Source organism: Eulemur rufifrons, chromosome 7, assembly GCF_041146395.1.
Source record: "Eulemur rufifrons isolate Redbay chromosome 7, OSU_ERuf_1, whole genome shotgun sequence".
In the NCBI taxonomy this organism is placed as follows: Eukaryota; Metazoa; Chordata; class Mammalia; order Primates; family Lemuridae; genus Eulemur; species Eulemur rufifrons.
Genome location: NC_090989.1, coordinates 7,027,039 through 7,050,640, shown reverse-complemented (window position 1 = coordinate 7,050,640; position 23,602 = coordinate 7,027,039). Strand labels below are relative to the sequence as shown.

General features: G+C 44.9%; 1 protein-coding gene across 4 annotated transcripts in view; it reads right to left on the bottom strand.

The window, feature by feature from the left end:
* The window catches only part of ERG (ETS transcription factor ERG), a 189,493-nt gene that overhangs the window by 5,325 nt on the left and 160,566 nt on the right, over positions 1-23,602 (bottom strand). For 2 of the 4 annotated variants that reach the window (XM_069472291.1, XM_069472289.1), the window contains 6 exons: positions 17,798-18,001; positions 16,859-16,939; positions 14,589-14,660; positions 7,066-7,134; positions 6,324-6,380; positions 5,575-5,622 (listed from right to left, as the gene is read on the bottom strand). In XM_069472291.1, coding sequence (XP_069328392.1) covers positions 5,575-5,622; positions 6,324-6,380; positions 7,066-7,134; positions 14,589-14,660; positions 16,859-16,939; positions 17,798-18,001 — 531 coding nt within the window. The remainder of the gene's footprint in view (positions 1-5,574; positions 5,623-6,323; positions 6,381-7,065; positions 7,135-14,588; positions 14,661-16,858; positions 16,940-17,797; positions 18,002-23,602) is intronic. The other 2 variants (XM_069472292.1, XM_069472290.1) reach the window with 1 other exon arrangement.

Sequence of the window (23,602 nt, the reverse complement as noted above, 5' to 3'; positions counted from 1 at the left end):
TGGGATTGATATAATGTAAAAATCAATTATAAGTTGGTTTTCTTCTGAATTCTTCCCAACTTGCTCCCTACATAAATTGTCCAGCTCATAAATTCTTCTTTGCACGTTGGCTAGATGGACGTGGACATGTTTGTGAATTCATCCATACAATAGCATTGTGAGAAAGGTCAGCCTTTGCTGAATATATTTTGGAAAATGCTTATTTTCAGTCTAGCAACACATTTGAAATGTATTAACAGCTTGTAGTTCATTGCAATGGAAGCCTTTGCTTTTTCAGAACCACATATACAGACTGTTCTCAATCAAGTTCTGTTGCCTCCAACATTTCATTAATATGCATTAAAAAAAATACAAAGAATGGCATGAGAAAACCATATGGTCTTAGTTTGTGTATATATATAGTAACCAAAGGATTACAACTTGAAAAAAAATTCTATATATGACCTGGGTATAGGGAAAAACATGGGATTTTGATTTAATAGTCTAACATATGCTTCGATGTAAACACATACAGTTGTTTGAAAATAAATATTCAGTGTCAGCTTCCTCCCATAGAGAGAGCAAGTCCACAGATTTTGTATAAATACACAGACCTGCCAAACAGCAAACATAACACTCAGTATCTATTCAAACCTTGGCATCACCTCTCAGGAATTTGTCCCTCGCCCACTTCCCCTATAAAGGTGTGTAGGAGAGAACCCGTGGAGAAGGATGATCTCATGTCTCCACTAGAGAGTCGGGATCTAAATCCGTGGCTGGAAACTCAATGCCCAAAGGACAGATGAGCTTATTTCTCACTCAACTATTTCATGCATTCACCGTGAAGACACATTAGCTCAGGCCGTGTGAGCATTTCAAGGGTCTATGGAAATGAGAGATCTGTAAGCAAAACCTGTCAGCTTCCGAACCTGAGAATAAACCTGGAAATGCAGCCGATGAAAGTTAATAAATAGTATGAAATGTAAAGTCACGTCAAACTCATTAATCATTAAATTTAATATTTGTAACAAAATTCATTGTACTTGCAGTATGTGCAAGAATTCTCAGGGATGCGCCATGGCTGCTGGGAAATCACTGTTAATGGTAAATTAAATGAGCTACTCTCAGCCACAGAATTTCAAAGGCAATTTATTAAATTTTTATTTTACTGCCAAAACAATACCATTTATAATGCACGACGAGGTGCATTTTAGAATGCAGAATAGGGATTCCAAACGAGGATGCCTGGGCTTAGGAAAGCCTACAGGTGGCTTGGGTCCCTCACTGGCCAAGCTAACAGGGGCAAAGAGACGCCCTGAAAAGACAAGAGCGTCAATCTGAGCAGCATTGCCACCTCCACCTCACGAATCACCTTTCCTTGGTACACCCCCTATGCCCATTTCCTCATTCTATCTTAATGACATCCTTGCAATGTTAGTAAGGAGCAGGTAGTTTTGTCCTAGGGTGATTAATAAATAATAATAATAAAAACAGGATTCGAGCAAAAAAAAAAAAAAAAAAAAAAAAAAAAAAGCAGCAGGCAGCGCCCTGCACCTACGGGAGAGCCCTGTGCAGGAAAGGCAGCGTGTGGCTTTTAAGAGCCCAGAAGGCGATCCTTTAATTTGGAGGAGAAAAGTAATCTCCTAATACAGTTAAAAGAAAAGGAAAGAAACGTGTTAGCCAAGAGGTACAGTCTGAGCAGAAAAGAGCAAAAAAGAAAAAAGAAAGAAAGAAAGAAACCCAAACGGTTTACAAACCACAGAGAAAAGCAGAGAGCTGCAGCGTGACTCAGCAGCTGCGGGCCTGGTGGGACAGTGTCGCGCAGGGCCCTGCAGCCGTCAGCTGACAGAGGAACAAGGCAGTGAGTTCAGCGGCCGGGGGTTGGGGGGCCCAGCCAGCACCGTGGCAGTGGTTTGGGGCCACTTTCTATAGAAGCTGGGGGCGGGGCAGATAATCCCGTGTGCAGGGCCGGGCCCTCTGCAGGGCAGCAGGTGTGTCCTGCTCAAGTCTTTGCCCTGAGGCTCAGTGCGGCTCAGACACCACTTGTTGGAGGGGCAGGGACGCATGGTGATGGGCACACCAGCTTTGGAGTTGGCACTGCCTCCATTGAATACTGGCTCTGCCACTTACGGGACCTAGAGCAACTCCTCCAGCTCTCTCTGTCTCAGTGTTCTCATCTATAAAATGGGGGTGTCATAATAGCACTATCTTGCAGGGTAACCATTAGGAAGACCTCAGTACGTGAATGCTCTTGTCATGTTTTCTTTGGGCTGAAAACCAGAGTTTAAGAAAAGGTGCCTATGGCCGGGAAATACCAAAAGGAAGACAAGTCCCCTCCCCTAACCCTGGGAACACCAGGCTGTGTTCTTAGGCCTGACTGAGACCCTTCGAAAGCTTACTATGTGCCAGGCAGCATCCTAAATACCTTACATGTATTAGTTTATTTAATCCCCACAAAAATCATGTGATGAGCCCATTGTAGAGGTGAGGAAAATGACTGCCTTATCTTGCCCAAGGTCAGCAAGGGTTGGGACCCGGATTCCCGGCTGTCGTGCTTAGTGACTGCACGGCCACTGCTTTCAGGCCTGGCTTGTGCACACCCCTCCACAGCCTCCTCAGGTCCCTCCCAGGTTGTCCCCTCCGTGGGCCTGGAAGATTCCCACCTCCTAACAAATGGCAAAACAGCCCTCAAGTGGTCTGTGGTTCCGCATGAAGCAGGATGCGCGCTCCTGGCTCCCATTGGAGAGCACCCATTTAGCATCGAGGGAGCTCTGAACACACCCTAAGAAAGCTCTTTCATGGGAAAATAATTTAAATTCATTAGAAAAGCCACATTAAATTCTCAGCCATTCCAAAGGGACATAAACGAGCTGTGATACTCAGAACCGATCCACGGCATGAGAATGCAGGTAAACACTTTTCTCGGCAGGAGAAACGATGTCCCAAGTGCACACCAAACGAACATTTGGGATAGAGATGCTGGGTGCTGATATCATCTTGCACATTCATACTGCATGATGTAATCTTTCCACTTAAAATGATGAAAAAGAGTTTGCGTTGTATGAAGAGCAAAGGCAGTAATTTTGAAGTGATGAAAGATTTATTTATCAGAGAATGGAAAAATAGAATCAAACAGGAAAAAGGCTTCTCATTAATAGAAAGATAAAAGACACACTAGTTTCAGGGGAAAAGGTCACATGAATACAACCGGCACAGGCCTAGGCATAGATGAAGAGAAGGTCTAATTGCTTATAAACTAAATAAGTCTTTATCTTAAAGTCATTTGACTACAAATCAAAGTGTGTTGTTGCTACTTTCCCCGGGCCCAGACCTTTGCTCACGATGTCAACGTGCCAGGCTGCTTTGCACCAGGACGTCTTCCCCGGGCCTGGTAAGGGTCTCCCAGCCGAGAGCCCAGGTTCCTCCACCTACAGGGCGCACCCCAGGCTGCTGGGAACAGGGCCACTGCAGTGCGCCCCTGCAGAGTTGGTGCTCTGCTTAGGGGCAAGTGACTATCTTTGGCCCCGTTTCCCAAATAAGCCAAGTAGTACCTTTGAGCTGCAGCAACATGGGCATGGACATATATTTCATTTGGCCAATTTGTGAGGGAAAAGGCCAGTCTGGTCTTGTTTGGTACAGCTGGACTCCTCCCTCTTCCTTCCTGACCTCATATTCACCCTCTGCACCTAGGCGGTTGTTAAACTGAACAGAAATCCTTCCTTTCTATTCTCAGTCCTCATTTTCCAAGACCCTCTCATCCGTTCATACTTAGCCGGGGGCAGTGTAGGGCAAGACAACAAAAACAGAGTCTGGAGGCAGAGACAGGTTTCACAGCCAGCCTTTTTCCTTACTGGCTGTGTGACTCAGGGAAAGTTACTTCACTTCTCTGGACTCTTGAGTCCCTTCTGGAAGATGAAGACAATAAGCTCCCTGGGCTGTAATGAGGCACAGAAAAGACCTTGGATGGAGCACATTATATTTGGGGGGGGGGGATTCCATGGGGTGGGAACTGTTTGATTGTTATTTCACATTATTGTATTCATGTTCCCTGAGTGTTACAGCTTCCGTCCTTTTCTTCTTCCTAATCTATCCTGAACATCATTGCCAGACCAGTCTTCCTGAAGCATGACTGACAATAATCATCTCAAAGCGTAGTTATTCTTTCTATTTGTGCGTGCCAGTTGCAGAAGGAGCAGCGGTTTGAGAAGGGCACAGACTCGGGAACTGGGCTACAAGCCGAGCGCCCACACAGAGAAAAGAGCGTGTGGCCCCGTGGTCTGGACAGTGTTGTAACTACCTGTGTCCATCTCGCCACTGGCTGAAAGCTCCTGAGGTCAAGGACTATGTCTCCTTATCCCTGGGAACCGTTTATTCAACAAACAATTATTGAGCACATAGTCCAGGCCCCAGGCTAACCAGTCCCCTCTAGCTGCTCAGCTGCTTAAAAAGTACTTACTGAATTAATTAACGTGAACGAAAATTTAATGTCAAAGATGCAGATGCTAAAAAAAAAGATGATATTTCATGTTCTCAATGTATAGATTCTCTTGTGGGATGTATGCTGATTGAATCTGAATTTTTCCATTTCCAACCCTATTTTGGCCTCAAATATTTAGGAAACATACATTCCAGCTTGAACTTGCAATAAGCCTGTGACTTCTTGGCACTTGAGTTTGCAGCTGAGAATATGCAACATACGCTATGAATTTCTGAAGCTGATGCCGGTACAGCTGGTTCTCATCTGAACACAGAGGAAGAAAGCTCTTTGGCTGGCACTGGAACGTGAGGACAGGTGACCATCCTTGGCAAGGAACTGGTTACAAAGGGGCCAATTAAGAATCTACACTTTCTTCTAGCATCTAAGTTCAGAAACAGACCATCAAAGATGACAGTGAATTCGAAATCTTGTGGCTGTAATTAAAGTTCTCTTTTTAAAAATATGAGTTGTTTTATCTGCTCGTGTTTTGGGTTGAATTGTGTCCCCCTAGAATTCGTATGTTGAGGTCTACTCCCCCTCCAGTACCTCAGAATGTGACTCTTTTGGAGACAAGGTCTTGAATGAGGAAATCAAGTTAAAGTGAGCTCACTGGGGGTGGGCGGGGGGGGGGGGGGATGCCTAATCTGATATGACTGGTGTCCTTATAAAAAGGGGAAATTTGGACACAGATGCGGACTGCATAGGAGGAAGATGACATGAAGATGCAGGGAGAAGACAGTCGTCTGCAAGCCAAGGAGGAGAGGCCCGGGACAGACCCTTCCCTCACAGCCTCAGAAGGAACTAAGCCTGTCACCATGACGCCGGGATTCCAGACTTACAGCCTCCAGAACCTGGAGACAATGCATTTCTGTTGTGTCAGCCACCCCGTCTGTGACTGTCACAGCTTGGATTAGGTTAGGATGCTCTTTGCTAAAGCTAAAATCTTAACTTATAAGCTGACCCATTTTTTCCACTATGGCAAATAATCCAGCGAGACCTAAAACTAAAAATTGTCCGGTTGAAGGAGCTTCTCAAGCTTCTCACCAACACCAGTTTACCTTAAAGCTAAAAAGATCAAGGATCGCTTTGTAAGGACACAATCCTCATCGGTGTCTCACCTGGATTTGCAAGGCGGCTGCTCGTCGGTCCAAGGATCTGGTAAGGGTCTGCAGCAAAAAGAAAAGACATTAAAGACACAGTTGTGACTTGGAACGACGTGACATCAGATGTAACGCTGACTCAGTTGTGTTTTCAGATTCCAGAGCTGAAAATGTCGCCAACCCCAAATCACCTGCCTCCACCTGCCGTATGAGGTAAGATGCCGCCTAGGAGCTCAGGGAAGTTTCTTGCCAGAGGCCTCCTAGTGGGTAGCAGGGTGCAGATTCAGCCCTGGGTTCCTGACACCCAGCCCAGGGACACACCGGCTGGGTACAAACAGGGCAAACGTGTGCCAAGCCCCCAGCCGGCCCCAGGGCCGTGTTGGCAGTGCTGTTCGGCACCACCATACCAACCTTCCACTGCGTTTCCACGGTGGACTCGACACACACACTGATATACTCAAACATATACTCAAACATACCGAGAAACATGCATTTGACCATAAAAGAACCCATAGGTCACCACACAGCAGCCTATGTGCAGGTGGAATCTTTTTTCCACTTTCTTTGCGTAGGTTTTGGAAATGTTTTAGCACCATCTCAAGTCATACCGACTGAGTAGGCTGATGGCTTGGTCCCCATTTTATACATGGAACAGTCATAAGGAAGAAAAATTAGCATTAGCTTCATTTAAGAAGTGACACATTTTAGAAATGCCCTGATGAGCCCACGTCTTCTCTTAGGGCATCCAGATGGTCCCTGAAACGTACCTAACTGAGGACGCTGGTCTTCAGTTTTGGGCACTGGGGAAGGAGACGGTTGAGCAGCTGAAAATCCAAAAATAAAAAACACAGTCAGCTACAACTTATACTTGGCCACTTGTCTTTGATGTTGTGTAATCATTCCATCAACCACTTTAGTTACTAACATAATAGTGTAACTCTTATAATAAGAAGCATCTTATGGTAAGGAAAACATAGTAAGGAAAATTTTCCCTTTCTAATGAAAGCAAATGTAAACATTGTAACAAAAAAAGAGGGGCTATTTTACATTATTTAAAACATTTATACCCCTACTTTCTCCAAAAGTGAAAAAAAAAAAAAGTATTTGAGATGGCTGACAACACATTAAAATAAATCATCGTCTAAAATAAACAGATAAAGGAAAACCATCAGGAAAATAAAATAAAGCCAGGGATACTTTAAGCATGGCCAAGATTAAGGAAATCAACAATTATTTCATCTGTACGCAAACATCTCATGAGACATGCATGTGTCCATGCTGAAATACGCCACACCGTTCCTTTCTTTTTATTATGAAAGTAGGTATAGCCCAAATAGAGAAAGAATCACTGCTTTTAAAGATCAGCTGTGCTTTGTGGCCCATGGAACAAACCTTCCACGTGTTGAAAAATCATAATTAACTACAGAAATTATGATTTACTCCGTCCACAGTTGTCCTGTGCCTTGTGACAAGCAGCCTCAAGGCCGTGGGAGCAAACACTGTACCTACCTTTCGACTGGGGGTTGGGGTGGCCATGGCCGGTCCAGGCTGATCTCCTGGGAGGCTCATATGGTAAATCTGTAAAGACAAATAAGTGGACTAAAAGATCAAAAATGTCATTTTTATAATAGATGTTCTGATTTTTTAATTGATGTTGTGTTTGCTAGAATAAATGCTGTGTAAGAAAATGTAGTAATCCAAAGAACTAGTCTACTAGATTTGGGTTTTATTTATAAGTTATAATTTTGTATATTTTATGGATCTCAAATTCTCACCCATTTATCTGACAGCTCCCACTGACAGATCCTCCCAGAGCTTGCTGACTCTCCTTAAAGTAATTTCCTACAATCGTAAGTCAAGACCATGTTGCAAGTTTCTTACACGCTATCCTGCTTCTAACTGAGACTGCTTGAAACCCAGCCCTTTGTTTTCTTCATGACGCATCCAAAACAGGGTCCACAACTTGGATGAATCAAACACATTTTGTTTGAGGTCTGTCCCTAAATCTGTCAAATGACATTCCTGCTCCTTTTCCTTCTTGTTATTCCTTGGAAATGATTCCTGTCTTCTTAGCCTCTCACTGACCCGCTGCCTCTCTTGGCCAACCTCCATTTCCCTTCGTAATCTCATCCATTTTTATCAAATCAGTTTTACCTGATGTAGTTATTTTTGTAGGCAGACGTCTACTCTTTGTTATTTTCTAAATGAATTTAGAATTTCTCTAAAATGAATTGCTCTTCCACTGGGGGGAGGAGGGGATGGGTAAATTCACACCTAACAGGTACAGTGCGCATAATCCGGGTGATGGGCACAAACTTTGACTCAAACTGTACAAAAGCAATTTATGTAACTAAATGTTTGTACCTCCATAATATTCTGAAATTTAAAAATAAATAAATAATAAAAGAATTTAAAATAAATAAATAAAATGAATTACAGGACTGAAATGGTATTGTCCCCACAGCACATCAATGATGACCTTCAGAGCTTAAGTACATGCCAATAATTTCTTTGTATTTATAATGTAATATCACTTGTCCCATAAAACTTCAGTGCACTTTGCACATGCTAGCATGATAACTATACTATCCTCAGTGTAAATTCTATTAAGGATTATCAAGGCTCTAAGTCATTTCAAGTTTCTTTAAAAAATATATTCCATAAGCATTATTATGCATGCTCTTATTAACTATGCATATATGTAAAGCTATTTCTACATGCAATCTTATTACACAACCATTTCAAAAACTATGTCTTCTTGGATTGAGGAGTCTTAGTTTAATGTCATGTGTCATTCAGGGCCAACTAAAGGCCATAGCCAGACAGTTTAGCAGGTATTTTACTGCCAGACACTGAGAGATGGCTATAAAATCTTACTTGGATGGTAGGGCAATGTTATTATTTTTAAGCCTCCCTTTAATCAAATCATTTAACCTTGTTAAAAACTGGCAATTTGGTGGGTCAATCTTCAAAGAGCTTGACTATGCTGCAGAAGATATGTCTCTTCCTATTTTCATATCCCAAAGAGAATAGAAATGATATGCAACGTGAAATTCAACACAGAATTGCCTTAATTTATTTGGTCTGTTTGGCTGCAAGCATTGCTACTAGTGTGGTCTGTGAAATCCTAGCCTTCAGAGCTTCGGAGGGTTAGGAAATTTTTCTTTTTAAACTCTGCCATTGCTCACCCCCTCTTTCAGCTGGCATTTTTGCATTTTTGGACCTTAAGCTTTTCCCACCAGATACTCAGATTTTCACTTCTCTGGTGTTGGGGCTGCACATGGGAATTAAATCTGCAGCCGCTGCCCATTTATAGCTAAATTTCAACTTAAGCCTCTGGGAGTAGTTTGCACACGGATTCTCAGCCAGTTGCATTTTGTCTAAAAGATGGTTAGCCAGAGTTTCAATTTGCAAATTGTCTCAGAAAGGAAAATCTACCATCAGGGCAATCATAACAGCATCTAGCCTAACCCAGGAGGAGAAAGGCACCTTAACAAAGGGCTTCTACTACCGAATGAAAAAAGCAAGACTATACAGAAATACGTTCTAGATCTTTGTTTCTCAAAGTGTGGTCTGTAAACCAGCAACACTGGCAACACCTGGGAGCTTGTTAGACATGCAGAATCTGACCCTGGACCTACTGCTTCAGAATCAGCATTTTCACAAGATCCCAAGTGACCTCGGTACACATTGAAGTTTGAGAAAACCTGCTCTCGGCCATTTCTATTGCTCTTGTTTAGGACTCTGTGTTCCTGCAGATAATGATTTCAGAAATGCTACGTGGAGTGTGCCAATACAAATAATAAAAAAAAAAAATGGTTGAAAGAGTTCTACATGGACTGCTTTTACCCAAGTTCTAAGTACGCTAATGGCGCTAACAGCAAGCATCAGTAGGTTAGTCAGATAGTACCTTAAACAGAAAAGTGTTGCTCATGAAATGTAATTGGAAAAAAATTACTACAAAATTATTTCGAAACTCTTTATTCCAAAAATCCTTCTTAGGGTGTATAACCATGTCCCATCCTCCCTACAAAATAAGTCAGGACCTACACAGCACCACACTGAGTCTCCTTTGCAGCCAAGAATTTGAGATGTTTATATGAACAATGATTAACATGTTCGTAAACGCATTGCCATGGAAGATAAGCTGGCTTTTGTTATTTTTTATGACATTCTGGTCCAGTGCTTCCTTATCAGCTACTGATCACATGCTGTGGGCACCAAGCCTCCTCCTGTGGGATGTGACATCGGGAAATTCTCAGCTCTGCCTCGCTGAGATGGGGGTGGCTACCAGCAATGACGGCGTCAGCAGCTCCGCCGTCCCGAGGCAGAGCCAGTCAGCTTGAAAAATTACTACTCCATGTACCTTTGCCTTTATCCTTTATTGATAATTGAGCATAAGTCTTCCAATAAGAATGTATTTTATATTTAATTTTTGGTGACCATTTCAACACCTCCATTTCTCTTTAACTTTGATCTTCAAGGTAATTAACTCACACACTTGGCAGAAGTTCCTGTGTAGGGGAGGCTGCTTCCTGGTATGGGTTCTGCTGTTTTATCTGTAAATGACCGTGCTTGAAAACCGAACTTTATAAAAGCCATTTCATAGGCAGCTTGGGGCTACCATAGAAGTATGTTGTATGTCATAATATAGACCAAAAAACAACATGGAGCTACAAACAGGAAGCTTGACTGGTGTTGACGCCTACACACCAGCAACTTTGTTAATTTACTGGGAGCTGGGATCAGTTCCTGATTCTGAATGAGACTCCTCCCGACCACACCCTGCCCAAGACATCAGTGAATCAAAACAACATTCTGGCTGCGTTTCCCAGGAGGGCAAAGTTCAGCCACGTTTTTTATTCTCTCTTCATCAGGCTCACCTAGCGGCAACTCTCTAGCTCTCTTGCCCTCCAACCACCCGCTTGCTTTATTTGTTAAAGGGCTAGAATTTGGATCCTGGAAGAGCTCATCCTCTCTCTGCAGGATCCAGGCCACATGTACAGAACCGCTCTGCAGGTGCCCTGGCTGGGCTGGACCGGACCGGAAAGGGTGAGCTCTGCCTACTCTCAAGCAACATAGATGCTAATGAGGAAGAAAATTACGAAGACCACGAGCTATATGCCTCTGTTAAACGGAAGGAATTTTTAGAGTCAACCCTAACATATCTAAGTATCTCTGTCTTGTTTTCCTCCATGGCTTCTTAAAGTCTTCTAAAATTCTGTATCAAAGGCATGGAGATGGGGACATTTTGCATTCCCTTCCTGCCTAGGCTTGCAGATCTCTGTGGTTATATTAGAACTAGCAGGAAGCAAAGAATGCATTCTTAGCCATTTACTGAGATACAGGCTTTACATAGCACCTAACTGAGGAGTACCATGCAGTAGTTGCATTGTCTAGGCTTGGCTGTGCTGAACAGCACTAAGTTGCAAGCTCCAAGGGAGGAATAATTTAAGATTCCAAGAAAGCCCTGAAGAGCACCAGCTTCAAAGTATTAAGTTAAGGCTGCATTTGCAGGTTTAACCCTCTACTCTCTTCTGATAACATCCCAGATACCCATTATCATATTTGGGTTGTCATGGTGATGGAGGAGGAAGGGATGGGGCTATAGAACATCCTCCTTGGGATACAACTGAACTTCCACACGGCCTGCTCCTAAGAGGCCAGGCAGTGGGTGCACGGGGCAGTCCAACACTGGCTTGCAGGATGCTGTGAGTCAGACCTGTCTCTGTTTTTGCCACTTTTCCCTGAGACCTCAAGGAGCTACAGCTAAAAGAAAGTGGATTTAGCAAAGGAGAAGGGTGTTTATAGAGGAGGTAGGGGAAAGATTTCTGGTAGTAATGACTACAACAACCTGAAAAACACATGAAACATCATAAAATAATGACCATCAAACCAGAGAATGTAAAGGGGTGGTGCCTATGTGCTAGCACTTTCTGGGAGGAGATGAGACTGGTCTAACTGCTCATTCAACAAAGGGGTCATAAAAGAAGGTATGTTTCAGATCAGGAAAATGTGGGCAAAGTGCTAGGAACAAGCACGGAAGAGAAGGGATGCAGCGTGAACCAATGAGGGGGAAATGTCCACATGTGCCTACTTGCAAGGTCACTAAACAGTCTTGGCCAACCGCGAAGGGAGATTGAAAAGGCAGCAGCCGTGAGGGTGCTGTGACACGGGTGCAGTCGGGAGCTCTGGGATAAATGGGGAGTGGGGCCATGGAAAGAGAAGAGGGTGGACTGGGGCAGCAGCCCAGGGAAGGTGACTCGAGGCAGGAAGGAAAGGCGGGAGGGTGGTGAGGAAGCGCCGGGAAGGGGGGCGTGGCAGGTCGGCACCTGCAGGGGGGAGCAGCCCCTGCAGAAAGGAGGCAGAGGCTGTCTAATTCAAACTAGTAAAACTTGAAAACCATTATGTTTCTTCTATCAGGGACTTGACAACGGAACAGCTACGCTGCAGAGAAAGGACAGATTCGGTCTAAACAGAGCTACTTAGGAGCCTGGCTTGTTCAGGGTTAGACAATGATGCCAGCCAGAGGTGGGATTAGACAAACAGAGTGGAACTGACGATCATGACACGGCAAACCAAGAGAGGAGGGGACAGTAACTTGGGTCTCTCTCCCCAAGGACCCTCCAAAAGAGTCAACAATGTCCTCTTCCGAATGCAGTCAGGGACCTGACCACAGGGACGCCCAGTGACCCAGTGACCCGTCCGTGACTCCTGCAGTTCTGGGAATCAGCAACGCAAAGCTGTCATACTGCTCCCATTTGCATAGTCATCGGCTTTCCTACCTACAAGACCATTCCTTCCAGGCTGGCAGCTTAGTGAGGCATGACCCAAGGTACACAAATACTTCTCTTCTCCAAGGTCAAATCCCTGAATGCGGCCACAGTAAACAGTCTTCTGGTGTGTTCAGCCTGATTTAAATTCTTTTCAATCAGATATCGATATTTATATCTCTTTTCATAACCATAGTAGCAGGAATGAAAATAGGTATTTCAGATACAAACTGGGTCTCAGAAACACACTTTACTAGTAATGGAGACTTGGCAGTGCCATCTCTGCCAGGCCATGCCCAAGTGACGGGCTCACAGAAAAGCATCATCAGGGTGATGGTTGAGGTGTCTGAGCCTTTGCCCTTCCTGGGCGGGGCACAGGGAAAGTTCCAGCCCTCACCCTCACAGCCACCCTTCTCCATACACCTGGATGGGCCAAACCCAAATCCACCACATCCTAAAGTATGAGAAAAGTAGCTCCAGGATCCATTGTTCTAGCCAAGTGGCATTAAGCAGTGAGCCGGCTGATCTGACCAACATGTTGTGCCAACTGATTTGGCCACTGCTGTGATCTTTTAACACAGGTTGTAACACTAGCGCACAACCCCTGGCTTTGCAACTTAGCCAGAAACATCTACGAGACAGCTTAAAACAAACAAATACAAAGTAAATAAGTAAAAATTTTTAAAACCCCTGGCCGAATGTTTTGCAGATAGCTTTTTTTTTTTTTTTGAGTACAGATGGAAACATTTTTAAAATGCTCACAAAAATCACAAACTCTCTAGAGCCAGAGTCAAACATGCATTTCTATTTTCCATTTTCAATTCACACGGTGGGTTTCTTCAGGACCAGTCTAGCTGACTCTAGTTGCTGGTCTGGTCCACGTGTGATTGGTCTGTGAGATCCCCACCATGACAGAGGCGACTGCGTGCTCCAGCTAAGCCTTCCCATGATGCTTCCCAGGAGCAGGGGAGCAAACTTTTTCTCTAAGGTTAGAGAAGCGAAAATTGTGAGCCATAATTAACAGGGCAGTGTCAGGGTGCAAACAGCCCCAAGAAGCTTCTTCCTTCCTGCTGTTTAGCTCACAGGGCCTCCAGTCTTCCTCACTAGAAAGAAATAGGCTTGTATCTCGGACCAGCTCAAACTGAGACTTATGTAACCTGGACATGCACGGGAGGTCAGAGAGGAGTAACCTGGGCCTAAGACACGAGTTCTAGATCCATGAACAAATACAGAAAACCCATCTCACTGCCCTGAGTCACAACGTCCTCAGCTATGGGGCTGGCATTCCCAGCTCTTGGGAATCATTATGCCAGAGGGGATAGATGTTTAGGACATGCATACCCTCAGTCTCAAAAGCCCTCTCTCCCTGCTCATTATGTGCCCAGCAAACACCCAATTCTTCTTTGGCCATTTCTCTGGAAAGCTTCCCTATGCCTTTCACGGGGGGATTGAATAGTTAGGATCTGCCGTTGGAGGCGGTGCCACTACTGTTCAATCTAGCACATTAGGGTCAATGTCTACCTCTCTGGCTCTAGGTCGCTCCACCAAACAGCTAGAACTTTAAACGTCTCCGCTGTTCCCCCTTGCAGCCTCCTGGCTGGCACAGAGGGGACCACCCCAACCCCCCCCCCCCCAATGAACAAGCAAACGTTCTGGAGACAGGAAGCTTTCTGAAGGCTGGTTCACTTTTACATTGCCAGAGTCTAATATTGCACACGGCCCTAACCGGCACTTGGCAGATGTTTATGTTTGCGTGAACGGCATGTCAATTTAATTACCTAATTAAATCATCTGGAAGACATAAAGTGAGATTAAGATATAAGTATTATCTAGTAGATGCTTCTGCTCTGAAAGATTGGCTTTGTTGCTGGGAACGGGTCGCTACTGATGTGGGCATTCCTCTCGCTGTGCCCCAGGGAGGGACAGATCACACAGAAACCCTTCCATTAGCTCAGAGCGGACGGGTGCCTTAGTGTCAGGCATCCGGGATGCCGTCTTTGCCTGTCTGTCTTTCAGAACAGTTCACTAAGGGGCCACTATGCTCTCAATTCTTCAGTTCAGAGACCTTGAGTTTGGTCTTTGACTGAAATGGTTCGACTGAATTCAGTTTCCAAATCAGCAGAGGCAGCATAAGATTGTTTGGGACTCGCTTCAAAACCAGGGTCAGCTCTTTTTGTATCACGTGATTTAGGTCACGGATCTCAGCAGGACATCTGGGATGTCTCTCAGTGAAGAGATCACACAGGGGTATTTTCGTACCTGGCCTAGTTGTAATTCTTTGCGTAGCTTCAGGATATACTGAAGTATTTGGAAAAATAAAAGCTGCACCCCCTGCAGACAAAAGGAAAGACAAAACATGTGAAGGTCTTTTGTTGTGGTTGTCGATCTCAACATCAGTGCCAAATCTACTTTGTCCTGTGACTACAAAGGGAAGAAACCTCCTCAAACCTGCCTTAACAGCCCTCAGGAGAAATGGACAAGTACCTGAGCCAGAAACAGATTCTGAAGACAGAAGTGAACTTGAAGCACTCCTGTGCCTCACTGGATGTAAAGTGTTTTGTGTTTTGATTTTACAGCTTCTTGCTGAAGCCCCTAAAGTGCCCACCCCCCAACCCACCAGGCAATCTCATCTTATTAAAAAAATTCTATGGTGCATGTGCTATTTTGCAAAATTTGTAAAAACCCATAAAGCATTTTACAGAGCTCTTGGAAAGTAGTACTGAAGAATTACAAGTATTTAGCTTAAGAGTATATGGATCTTATTAAAAATGAATCCAGGCCGGGCGCGGTGGCTCACGCCTGTAATCCTAGCACTCTGGGAGGCCGAGGTGGGTGGATCGTTTGAGCTCAGGAGTTCGAGACCAGCCTGAGCAAGAGCGAGACCCCATCTCTACTAAAAATAGAAAGAAATTATATGGACAGCTAAAAATACATATAGAAAAAATTAGCCGGGCATGGTGGTGCATGCCTGTAGTCCCAGCTACTCGGGAGGCTGAGGCAGTAGGATCGCTTGAGCTCAGGAGTTTGAGGTTGCTGTGAGCTAGGCTGACGCCACGGCACTCACTCTAGCCTGGGCAACAGAGTGAGACTCTGTCTCAAAAAAAAAAAAAAAAAAAAAAGTAAAAATGAATCCACATTTCTATTCAAAGGCATGTTCTCTCTTTCTCTCTTTCAATCAACGCTCATGCTGTTAGCTGAGAAAATTCCCTTTCTGCAGTTCGGTCCATTTGGAATGTGTTGTCCTGTTCATCGGCTGCTTCTATGTTTAACAATAACAAAATTAATGAATTCAGAGCTTTCTTGAAACTTTCACTCAACTGTTAAAGAATTCCTAAATGAAGTGAAATTATCAGAAAATGTGTGTAGCTCACAGGTGTTTCCTAAGAAGGGGAAATTACTTTGTCTAAGTTATTTGTTATTTCTGGCCACAAGGTCATTAATAGGCTGTAAATTGAAAAAGTGTACTAACAACTCAAAGCATTTTTTTTTTTTACTTCAGATTAAAAACTTATCGTTTTGAATATAGGAGATCAAGAGAAACTAGTAATTTCATTGTAGTATTCGAACTGGGATTCACTTTCATTTTACATTTTAAAATAAAATGATAAATATTTGGAAAATTGCTGGCTGACCACGAGTTGGCCGGCCGGCTTGCAAGGAGCTATGCAAGGCTTCCTAGCGTGAACTGCCCTCGTCCCTTGCCTGGGTGGTTGCGGGGTCCCTACAGCTAACAGTGGGGTGAGCAGCCTGGGCCATGCTTGCTTCCGGAGCTGTCTCTATCGGGAGGGAGGAAATGAATAGAAACCAGGAGCGGGAGGTTAGCAGGAATGAAGCACTGGGTTAAAACTCTACTTAGGCTCAGGCAAAACAAATAAAGAAAGAAAATGTAGAATCAATGGTTAGAGACAGAAAATGAGGCATTCAGTTAGTAACTCATGTCATATCCTCCAAAATTATAACAGAGTCTCTCCTTTTGAACAAAAGATCCCAAAAAGTAACAGACATTCCTTCCCACTGCCTTTTGCGAATGTACCAAGTCTGCACAAGAACATTAAAGTCAAAATGAATCAAGTGGCCTAAAACTTTATCAGAAAGGAAAAATGACACTCCAACTTGTCCTGGTAACATTCCTTTAAGAATGAAAATGAGGGGGAAAAAAGGAGATTGCTAAGAGCCCCTTTAATCGGACATGCTTTTAGTTTCTACAGGATCAGCACAGCAAGTCTATGGGGACTAACAGAAGATTGTAATGCAGCAATGTGAACTGAAGTTTGGCTAAAGGTGAATTCTGCACATCCCCTGGTTTAAAAAAAATCCTTTGCTAATCAAAGAGGTGGGGGGCGTGGGAATCGCTCAGAAACCAAAGGGCTTCACCTCCCTTCAGGCTGTGGTACCTCCCAGGCATCGAGAAGTGCCCATCAACCGTCCAGTTCTCTGTTCTGCATCCTGACGGCTGACCGGTCTCCCCTAAAGCATGCAGCCTGCAGAGACCTGCGTGTGTGCTGGGGCAGGGGCGGGGCCAGCATTACCTGTGTTTCTAGCATGCATTAACCGTGGAGAGTTTTGTAAGGCTTTATCAACATCATCTGAAGTCAAATGTGGAAGAGGAGCTACAAAACAAAACAAAAAGCAACATCAAAATGAAAAAAAGAGAGAGAATTACCTTTCTTAAAAAATTAAAAAATGAAAAAAAAAAAAGCTAAAGAAAGACAGAAAGGAAGAAAAACATTTCCCCACTCCCACCCTAATATCATGGGCAGCTTGGAAATGTCCCCGTCAACCCGCTGCTTGTTAGAGTGTTAAAACCTAAAGGGGCCATCCCGGACTCTGGGCAGAGGTGGCTGGGATGCCAGGCAAAGCACTGGAGGAGATGTCACCCCCGCTACTTCTAGTGTCTGCTTCTCACCATGCTTGCCGTTTTCAACAGTAAAGCATGCAGCAAACGTTGTGGGTTCATGCCGCTAACCGCCAACACGCCATTCCCATTCTGTCAGGTTAAGCCACATCTCATGACATGAAGTGAAAACGTCCCCCCTTGTGTGTTCAGGTTGGGTATAAAGAGGGCTTGGTTTCGCTTCGGGGAGGATAAAGCCCCTACTCCCCATCGGGCAGGAGCCTCTGCATAGCATTTCTGTTTCAATTTGGGGTGTCGTGGAGACTAATTGATGTGTGACCTGCCAAAGCTCCCTCTGCCTTTGACATTTGACCTTGGTGGCAAGACCCTGGAGGAAGCAGCTGAGCGCTAAGATGACTTTTCGGCTTTTCCTGAACTTGCTGACTACTCCTCTGGGGTGCGGTTGTGCTAAGTCACCACATACTAAGCGTGGCCTTCCCTCGGATCCTACACGGGGACTGGACCTGGGCAAGGGCAGGACGATGTCGTCCACACACGTTTGGACCCTCCGAAGCTCAGGCCAGTAAGGACCACGGCCACCGCGATGGACACTTGAAGGACGGGACCCGCTTACTCTCTCTGAGGTAGTGGAGGTGCGAGAGCAGGATCTCGGCGTTGTAGCTCGGGGTGAGCCTCTGGAAGTCGTCCTTGGTCATCTTGCACAGCTCCTTCCCGTCGATATTCTGGAATAACAAGATGTCGACGTCTGGAAGGCCGTATTCTTTCACCGCCCACTCCAGCCACTGCCGGACGTGGTCTGTACTCCATAGCGTGGGATCTGAAAGGGGTGGAAATGCATTCAGTCGGCTCCTGAAGACACGGATCTGGGGCAGAGCCCCCCGCCCCAAACAGGGTTTCCGCGAGCAGCCTCCTCCCGGGATCCCAGAAACAGTTTCCACCCAGCCTCTGCCACGGCTCCGAAGACAGTGTCTGGGGAGAGAGACAAAAACTGACTCACATCCACAGATCATTGTCTTTAAAGTTCTGGAAGTTTAGGATTATTCACACCACCCTGTCCCCCTTTGTTGCTCAGATAGTCTAAGGTTTCCTGTAGGCATGGGATTTAAAAAATTCTGTTTGTGTCATTTATTTTTATTTATGCATTTAAAGTGAATACGAATAAAAGGAAACGTTCTTTCCTTAATAAACTCCTGGTGTATTTATATGGAAATAAGAGCAACACCTGTCAGGGACGTGCTAATTACAGATCACAAAAAATAATAAATATATCATAGAAAATACTGAAAATACTGACCACAGATTAGAAATAAAGTGCAGGTAAACCAAAAGCCCAGCCCCTCCTATGAGCTAGCATCCCTACCAGCTATCAGTTGCAGACTTTTCCTGCAAGGTACTTGGTTTTGTAATTAACTGGCACCTGCAGGAGTGGACTTGGGTGAGTGGCTTTCACATTCCACAGCTGCTGAGCACCAACGCCACACAGGATGCAGGCCACGTTGTCACACCCCACCGCCACGCATGGGACGTGGAGGGCAGGGCCCTGGGGAGAAGGAGCAGGTGATTCCAACAGAAACTCGGGCCAGGACCACCCCCCCTGTAAACACCCTCTGTGGAGGGGTCTTCACAGCCTGCTAGAGGGGGTGGCTGCTCCCTGGGCCCTGAGCGCTGAGAGACAGGCGGGCAGGGAAGTGGAGCCCTGAGTTCTAATCCTACCCTCTCTCAACCTGCGGGGCCTTGCTGGGGAAGGCTGCTGCTCCTTTCTGCGTCTGCTTCATATGTGAAATGGGAGCCTTGACCTTGGTTCTCGGGACGAGTCCTGAGGCCAGCATGCCATGACGTTCTAACCACCCCACAGAAAACAATCTGGTGCGGGACTACATCATCCTTTTGAGTTGCTTTTTAGCTAATACTTTTAGAGCCTTGTTTGGTCCTACTGATATTTTAGGCTACTCAAGAATGGAGCATGAAGTATGCTGTTGGAATACATTTTAGGTTTACAGAAGTAAACAGCAGTGTTAGAAACAGTCATATGATCAGAGTTCTCTTCCTTTCCCTCCCTCCCTCCTTCCCTCTCTCCCTCCACCTCTCTCCCCCTCCACATCTCTCCCCTCCTTTATTCCCTTTTTCGGTTTCAGAAGAAAGAAATTATTACAAATCCAACAGAATCCGCCCCCATTCCATTCCTATCCTGGAGACCTCAGAAGTAACCACTCTCCTGAAGTTGATACACGTATCACTCCTATACATGTTTTAAGACTTTTATTATATCAATTATATATATTGGTTTGTGTTTTTAAAGTTAACAGAAATGGTATCTGATTTGCTTTTGAAAATCAGTGTTACATTTTCAAGGTGTAGCCAGTGTCATTCACGGAGATACATTCAATCAGGAATGGCTCTATGAATATACCCCGTTTACTTGAACATCCGTCCCTGAACACCTCTCTGCATACATGTGAGGGAGTCTGCTTTGGTCCACAGCCTGAGCTCTGCGTTGCAGTCACCTGGGGAGACTGAAAACGTAGTGATGCCCGGTGTTGCCCAGGGAGATTCTGAGTTCATAAGGCAGGGAGCGGCTGGGCCTCATTAAAATCTCCCCCAGGTGATTCCGAGGTGCAGCCAAGCTTCAGACCATACCCCCAGGTTCTCACCCCTCCAAGTGTGGTCTTCCCACCCAGCAGCACTGGCATCGCCTGGGAGCTAACTAGGAATTCAGAACCTCGGGCCCTGCCCAGACCTGCTGAATCCTGCCCAGTCTTCGTCTTCACCAGAGCCTCACATTAAACCTGGGGACCGGCTGGCCCAGGATGAGTACCTGGATGTGGGATTCATGGGTTAGAGGGCAGAGGCATCTTCAATTTGACTAGGTAGTATTGGATTTCTACCAATATTATAACACTGATACCCTCAGTCCACAGAAACTGAAAACTAAAGGGAACTCTGGTTTGGCTGCAAAGAGAACATCATCAAAAACTCAAATGGCAGTGGTGACAGAAAGGTGTGCATATTCCTGTGTCATCCAAACATGTGGGAACATTTTGTTAGTCTATGAAAATGGACTGTAGATACGGAAGGTTAATGTTGACCCGCTCATTTAAGTTCAGATGACATTTTATCATTGGGTTGGGTTTTGCTTTCAGAATAACACATTTCCTTTTTTAATGGCATGTCAGGAGTCCTCTTTACACGAAAATAGATCAGATTGAGGTCTCAGGACAAGTTCACTTTATCCTCGGTTCTGTGCGGAGGACAGCTCACACCACCCTCACAGACAGAAGACCTGCCCTCCACAACCCTGGCGCAAGTCACTGCCTGTAAGCTCCACCATTAGGAATTAGCCAAACCCTTCTGTTTGTTTTGTTTTGCTTTTAACACCATGGGAAGACCGTCTTTTGGTGTAACTAGTGTTACTTCCTAGAAATCAGTTCATTCTGGTAATGGCTTTTCTACCCTCAATAGTGGAATCAGATAGGCTCAAAATGATGGTTAAACATCTTCCCTGAAAGTCCCTGGGTTCATGTTAAAATGGTGACATGACATCTTAGGAAAACAGCTCAAAAGAGAAGCCCAATCTCTCTCACATACCTTGGCACGCCCCTTTATTGATTTCCCCCCCCCCCCGAACAAGGGTTGTCATGGCTCTTTCAATTTTTCTTTAAGATACCAGAGATCAATCCCTCAACCTCTATTGTCCTTATTTCAAAAATCTCCACTTTGTGTTGGTAACAGGCTATTCTGGAGTGCTGTTGATACGAGCATAAATCACTACAATGTTTCTGATGAACAATCCAACAGGGCATTTCGAGTGTCTTTAAACATGTGCAGAGTCCCTGCCTTAAAAATTCCACTTCTAGAAATTTATCTTAAGGAAATAATAGAGGATGTGCGCAATGATTTATTTTCAAGGATGTTCTTTGTAGTGTTGTTTATAATAGCAAAACATTGGAAACACCCTAAATGTCCAGCAAAAAGAGAACTAATTAAGTTGTGGTGCATTTAGGAATGTTCCTGTAATATTTAGAAACTAAAAATTACATTGTTGAAATATATTTATTGATATGAAAAAGTGTTCAAAGTAGATTTAAAAAGTTTCAAAATATTATTGCAATATAATTGTGCTTTACAAAGATACATAAATATTTACTTGGAGAGAAGTTTCAGGTGATAAACACCAAAACGTCAGCTGTTGTTTCTGAGGGAAAAGACATGGACGGACAATTTTAGATTTTTCTTTTTCAGTAAACTATATTTTCTCTTTTTCCTACAATAAATATCTAATACTTGGGTTAAAAATTATTTATAAAAAGTGTATTCTCTATTTTTCAAAATCAAAATAAGGTCTTACAAAGGACTCTATATATCTATATCTATATCTATCTATCTATATATACTGTCTGTGTATATAAAATATATATGTAATATATGTTTGAGTAGTTTTATACAACTTCCTTCAAGGATATAAAAATTTAGTCTCACTTTGTTTTGCATTTTGCTAATGGAAATTGCTTCATTTGAAAAGAACAAAATTACACGAACTCAAGACATTCCTGTATCATTTATGGCATTTGATCTCCACCCCTTTGCCCTGTAAGTTTATAAGCAGACAATGTTAAAAACAAAAAACGGTCGCTCGGCAGAGGAAATGAGGGCATTCCTTTCTGACCTGTCCACTCCAGAGGTGCTGCGACAGAGAAGTGTTGGCAGGGGACAAGCCCGACTCCCCAGATGAAGCACACAGCCCCGAGTGCCCTGGGCCCCACTGTCTTCATTGGTGCCATTCCCAACCATCCCTCCCTCATCCTACAGCCACACACAGCCACCTGTCATCCCCTGAATGAGTGCCCCTGTGCCTGTGCCCACACCACCTGTTGCTTAGCGGTCTAGCACCTTCTCATGACCTGGCCCACACCCACCCCTCCTTTGGGCATCTACCCCTAATGCTCTCACAGTGCAAACACTCATGATGAATCTCTGCACAGGGAAATGATAACAAGATTGAAGACCCAATGTCTGCCACGATCCCGCAGCCCACACTGAGCCCCACCCCATCTATCTGGCCAAGGCTTAGAAAGGAAACCAGTTTTTAGGGTTCAAGTCAGTGCATTGGGTCCCGCTGTCATCTTTTGGTCCCAACTCACCTTTTAACTCCCTACCAAGCCCCAGTAGTGGTCACCTTCAAGGCCTGCGGTATCTCAGCAAAGCTCTCTTGCTCTGTCCCACCAGGCCATCACAGAAAGGGGCTTGCAAGATCCCACAGGACTCAACAGGCCCTCCCTCCTTCCCTGCCCCCAGCTATGCACACGAAGGAGAAAGGGGAGGGCGTCAGGAGAGCCCCAGCTGAGGTGTCACCTCTGCCTGCATTTAGGTGTGGCCTTCGCCAGGGGCGGGGAGGAGCACCTGCTGCCTTCAGGTCCTGGTGTGGCCGCGCACCTGACACCTCGCCGGCCAGCCTCGTTCTTCTCATCTATAAAATAATGTGTAGAGTTTCTAGGACCTGAGGAATGAATTGAAGAGGATAAGAACTAAGATTAAGTTAACTCAAGTTAGAGTTAACGAGCATCCCCTATACACACAAGTCCTGTGCAGATTCTGAAGCAGCCAAGACAAATAGAGATGCTAGGAATCCGCTAAGAGAAACAGCTATGGCCACAACTAAGACCCGTAAAGCAGAACCAACCCTCTGCTACTCAAGCAGGAAATCAAAGGACAGAGAAGTAGCCATGGACGCCAACCAGGAAAAAAGGGAAAGGCCCACCGGGAGGGCTTGGGCTGCGCCTGCATTAATAAAGATTTTGGCAGGAGTAGATAGAAGCTCTTTAGTTTAGAAGAACTGCTTGAGCCCAGCTTCAACCCCACAGAGGCGTGAAATATGTAACACGTTGACTGAAAAGAGAGAAATCAGTGTGGCTTCAGGGGAGGTTGCAGAGGAGGCAGGGCCACATATGAGGACGAAGATGAACGCTGGGCTCAGATCAGGAAGGGCCTTGAGCATCTCACTAAGGAGGTTGGGCTTTATTATCTAGGTATTTCAGAGTCATTGAAAATGTCCCAGGAATCAAAATACGTCTTAAATCAGTGGTCCTGAACTTTTTTGGCACCAGGGAATGGTTTCATAGAAGACAATTTTTTCCTGGGGCAGGTATGTGTGTGGGGGGGCGGGGTGGGAGGTGGAGCTCAGGCGGTGATGCGAGCGATGGGGAGCGGCTGTAAATACCGTAAATACAGATGAAGCTTGGCTCACTCTCACTCACGTGCTGCTGCTCACCTCCTGCTGTGTGCGCCCCCCTTTCCTAAGTTTCATGATGGGTGGCGGTGGGGGGGGCAGAGCTCTGTGGTGGAGGGGACCGCAGTCTTAACTTACACAGATCACAGAAAACTTGGTGATAAAAATAAAAGGCTTTGTTGGGAGTCCCAATAC